Genomic DNA, 4,420 nt, shown 5'->3' on the forward strand with positions numbered 1-4,420 from the left:
AGAGCAGGGCTGGAATTCGATAGCTCCAGGAACTGTTCCGGAATAACGTTTCTTGCTCCAAGACAGGGAATGCAGCCATTGTGCTAAAGGGAAGAGGACAAAGCATGCTACATTTTGACCCAGGAAAGTGTGATGGGGCAGATTCCACTGCTTTTTGCTCTCTCTGCTCAGTGGGACCTGTCCTCCATTGAAACATACTTTCTGCTACTTTCAGCTTTGTCTTTTCCTTCTGCTTTTTCAAAGAGAACCTATGCATAGCATAGTAGCTGGAACTCAGGCCAAACTCACCCCAGGAACAGTCTGGTTGGTCTGACTGGAGTGTTGCAAGGTAACTACACCAAATCCAGTTAATGAAAAAGCTGTGCTTTGTTTTGTCTTTTTAATTAAATGTACAGGCTGGGTTTTTGTTTTGTTTACTCTGTAATTCAGAAGACTGTTGATAATAAGACATTGTAGTACTTTCCCTCAGAAGACCATTACTGTCTCTGTTGATGTTATATGCAAAACCTGGCACAGAACTTCTGCTTTCCCAAATATGAGTTTAAAATCCCATATAAATGACACACTGGGGCAATCCCTGGCCCCAGCTGTGCCCCAGTTTGAGGATGGTAAGCACTGAGCATGAGTAAGAAAAGGAAAAGAAAACCCCTCCTTCCATAAGATCAAAGAACAGCCTGAATGGTGTCACATCACTTTGGGTGGAACTTCTGACCAGGCAGAAACCTTGTCCTCTTTACAATTATTTAAAAGCAATGTTATGAAGGAAAGCAAACATGAAGGAGAATTTAGGGAAGCTGCCTATGTGTAACTGGTCTGTGCTATGCCCCACACAGCCTCTCTTCCTCTCCTCAGATCTACTTGGCCCTCTGTCCTCTTGCACCAAGCCTCTCTAGTGACCCAACTCACCCCAGTAAAAAAAAACCAGTAGATTGAGGGAATTATGTCGCAGCAGATGGGGGAAAAAATAAGAAAGAAAAAAAGAGAAAAATATAGAAGGAAAAAAAAAAAAATTCTCACATGATGCACCAGAAACTGAAGGCCTGGATATCCCTTGCTCAGCAGAGAAGGCGGGGAAGAAAAAAAGAAAAATAAATATTAAAAAATCAAGCCTTAGATCTCTGACGCACTGAGTGGGTAGGATGGCAGGAAGAAGATGACAATACACTATGAGTAAGAAATGCAAATGCCTCCTACCTCGCTGAGGCAGTACTTGCTGCACTCTTCGTTGAGGATTCTCCTATTTACCTAAATCTTGGAAAGCACTATAGCGGCTACTAGACATGGACCAGCTCCTGATGTTCTTGAAGGCTGCCTTGATAATTCAGGACCAGGTATGGAGGCAGCTTCAGAGTGCATGCACCTACCTGGAGAATAGTTTGCACTCTTCCATCTTTAAGAAGATTTTATTAGCCATCCTAACTAACATAGACTTGGTCAATAATTTTTTTTTACAGTGTTTATTTCTGACTTAGGACAACACAGATAAATTGAGTTTATCCTCTAGACAAGTCTGAAGCACAAGGCTAGCTAGCTCAGAGGACCATACATTCCACTCTATCCAGATCCATAGCTAGGCAGCAAGTATTCAAATATTCCTTGCTTTCACCTTCCAGGTGCTATAAATATCAGTGAGATTTTTGAACTCACAGCACTGCTCAGAAGGGTCTGAACTGGACTGCTCTAGCTAAATCCAGCTGTACAGACCACAGCAAGCAACAGCTCCACTGCCACTCCAAAGCCACTGCAGAGAGAATTCTATCTCCCAGGAGCAGCTGCTCCCTCCTCACTGTAGCAGAAGATACAGCAGTGTGAGGAAAGGCAGCAGCACCGCTACTGTACAGAGTGTTACCAGAACAGGATTACAGCTACCCATGCAATAACATGAAGGAAATAGGAAGACCTTCCTAGAACAAATAACTGTGCTGTTTGCTACTTACCAGCATGGATCTGGCTATTTATGGCTCTGAAACTGAAACTCACCAGAGTGCTTCCAGACTATTTAAAGGGAGATTAGTCAGCCTGTCTAGTGCAGCACAGGTTCCCTAGCGTTCCTGCTCATGATGCCATCCTGATCTTGCAGTCCTGCTTCAGAGCAGGGCAACAGGGAAGGAAAAGAAAGGGAAAAAAAATAAATGAGAGGAAGAAAAGGAGAGAGAGAGAGATCTGGGCTGGCCCACGAAGTCCTTGATGGAAAGCCAAGAGACCTGTGCCACGGGAGGCTGTGCTGCAGCCTGCTGCACACGAGTCCCTCCCATGTGAGCCTGTCACCTGCACACAGCTCTGCCCACACTCTCAGCCCCTCTGTGACACGCTCACTTTGAGTGTCACAACATCTTCCACTTTTTGTCAAATGGGGATTGAGGAAATAGCTGAACTGGGAATAGCTGCCATAGAAACAAGCCTGAGGTTTCTGGACACAGCAACTATAAGCAAGGAAAATACTAGAATCAAGTGACATTTCCATCTATCCAGAGACTAAACAGAGATATGTGTGAGCATACATTTTTACATACACTCCCTACACACAGTGTGGGTATTACGGCTGCGTGGAAGATTTCTTCCCTCCTAAGCAGCATGACTCTGCCTGTTTCTGCCAAAGCCCAGCATCAGAGTGCTCCATCTCCAGCCTACTTATGACCTTAGACCAGACCCCACACTAAATCCAGGCTATGGAATTTCTTAACAAGCCAGGCAACACACATTTATTTAGTCTACTAAATCACCCTCAATGTAAAGTCAGAAAGATGTTATCAGCAAGAACTGTCAAACAACAAGCCTTAAACAAACTAAAACATTCAGAATTTAAAACTGAAAAAGACACAAAACTGGAATTACTTTAATCCAGCAGCCAGCTGAACTAAACCTTTTAACCACACTAGAAACAGAAAGTTTCTCTTGTGGTAAAAACTTCTTACCACATTTACAAGGGGATTTTCCGGCTCCCCAGTACATGCTTTCCTAAACAATCAATCAGGGTCTGCTTTCAAACTGTTGTGGCTCAGCTTGGCAGTAGCTCCTGGGCCTTAAAGTAGAGGTTTTCTTAGCAGGAGAGAGGAGTTACACGAAGTAGCAGTATTTTTCTTAAAATATATTTGGTGGAGGAATACACAAACTGCATTCCTACTTGAACCTACAAAATGGTGTATTTACCTTTTTAGCTCCTAGCAATGTCCACGGTTATGAAAAGAGAAAAAAAAAAGAAAAGAAAAAGAAATACCTTTTTTATTCTGTGTCTTCTGGAAGTCACGTCAAAAGGAAAAAAAAAAACCAGAACCAAAAAGCACTCCTATTGGATTAGACAAAAGGGACGCTCACCACACTCTTACCAACTAGTCTCCAACCTGCAAAATTATTTATGTTGGCAGTAATGTCAGCTGTCTTGGATCCCCAGGAAAAGCTATCAGCTGGCATATAAACACAAGCTTACATTTAAATAGCAAACCTGTTTTGCATATAAGGGGTGGTTCCATGTGAGCCGGACAAACAATAGGGAAGCACTTTTACATTATCATAGTAATTAAGTAGCATATTTCTACCTGCATGGGTTGGCACACTGTGGCACAACTGTTGGCTCTATACAGTTCGGCATGCTGTCTTATTTCTTGGTCCTCTACTCCCCTGGTGCTGAGGAGGGCAAAGTTCCTCTAGGTTGCAGCATGTGGACTCCCAGTGCTTTCTCTCAGAGTACTGAGCTGTAGGAAAGTTTGCCAAAAGAACCCACAAAATTGTTACAGCCAACAGGTAATGATGCTGTGATAATATGACATTCTGGCTCCACACACCTCCAATCCATCAACATGTTCTTTCTGGATAAGAAATGGGTTAACACAGGATGTAGGGATGCAGGAATGACATGCTGATGAATTCACGTGCAGCTCCCAGAGCCTCTGTGGGAGTTTTCCAAGGCCAAATTATCCCAGCAGCTGCAAGGAAGGAGCTACTACAGGGAGCCAAGCAGGGGAACAGGGAGGAGAGTACAAGCCTAAGGTCACACCTGAGGAAGAAGGGGACAGCAGTACCCCTTCTCCCAGCTGTGCCCTGGCTGGCTGAGAGGCAGCATCTGGAGCTGTTGCAAGTGCCCATCATCAGAGATGACAGCAGTATCCCATTTCTTTCTGCATCCCTTGTTTTCCCCTCCTCTCTACTGAGTTTCCATTGCTGCCATTAACACTCCTTGTCTTTGCAGTGAACTGAAAGAATGAGAATAACAATCCTGTGAACAGATCTTGCTAGTCATGAAAAAAGAGGAAGAAAAGTCTCCTCATTTGATGGCAGTTGTGATTGACCTGTGCAAGCCATATAGGGAATTGCAAAGGTGTGGATTTACAACCAATCAAGTGACCAACGAAATTAAGGTAATGCTTCTGTATTACTCTGTTTCTCTTGAGCAACCCTGTACCCTTTCCTGTTCCAGCAGGAA

The 4,420-nt window shown here is 43.8% G+C and overlaps 1 protein-coding gene across 1 annotated transcript in view; it reads right to left on the reverse strand.

The window, feature by feature from the left end:
- The window catches only part of NEU2 (neuraminidase 2), a 34,532-nt gene that overhangs the window by 2,933 nt on the left and 27,179 nt on the right, over positions 1 to 4,420 (reverse strand). The window contains exons 6-7 of the mRNA XM_008644538.2: positions 3,537 to 3,692; positions 6 to 83 (exon numbers count right to left, since the gene is read on the reverse strand). Coding sequence (XP_008642760.2) covers positions 6 to 83; positions 3,537 to 3,589 — 131 coding nt within the window. The 5' untranslated portion in view covers positions 3,590 to 3,692. The remainder of the gene's footprint in view (positions 1 to 5; positions 84 to 3,536; positions 3,693 to 4,420) is intronic.

This window comes from Corvus brachyrhynchos, unplaced genomic scaffold, assembly GCF_000691975.1.
Source record: "Corvus brachyrhynchos isolate BGI_N302 unplaced genomic scaffold, ASM69197v1 scaffold450, whole genome shotgun sequence".
In the NCBI taxonomy this organism is placed as follows: Eukaryota; Metazoa; Chordata; class Aves; order Passeriformes; family Corvidae; genus Corvus; species Corvus brachyrhynchos.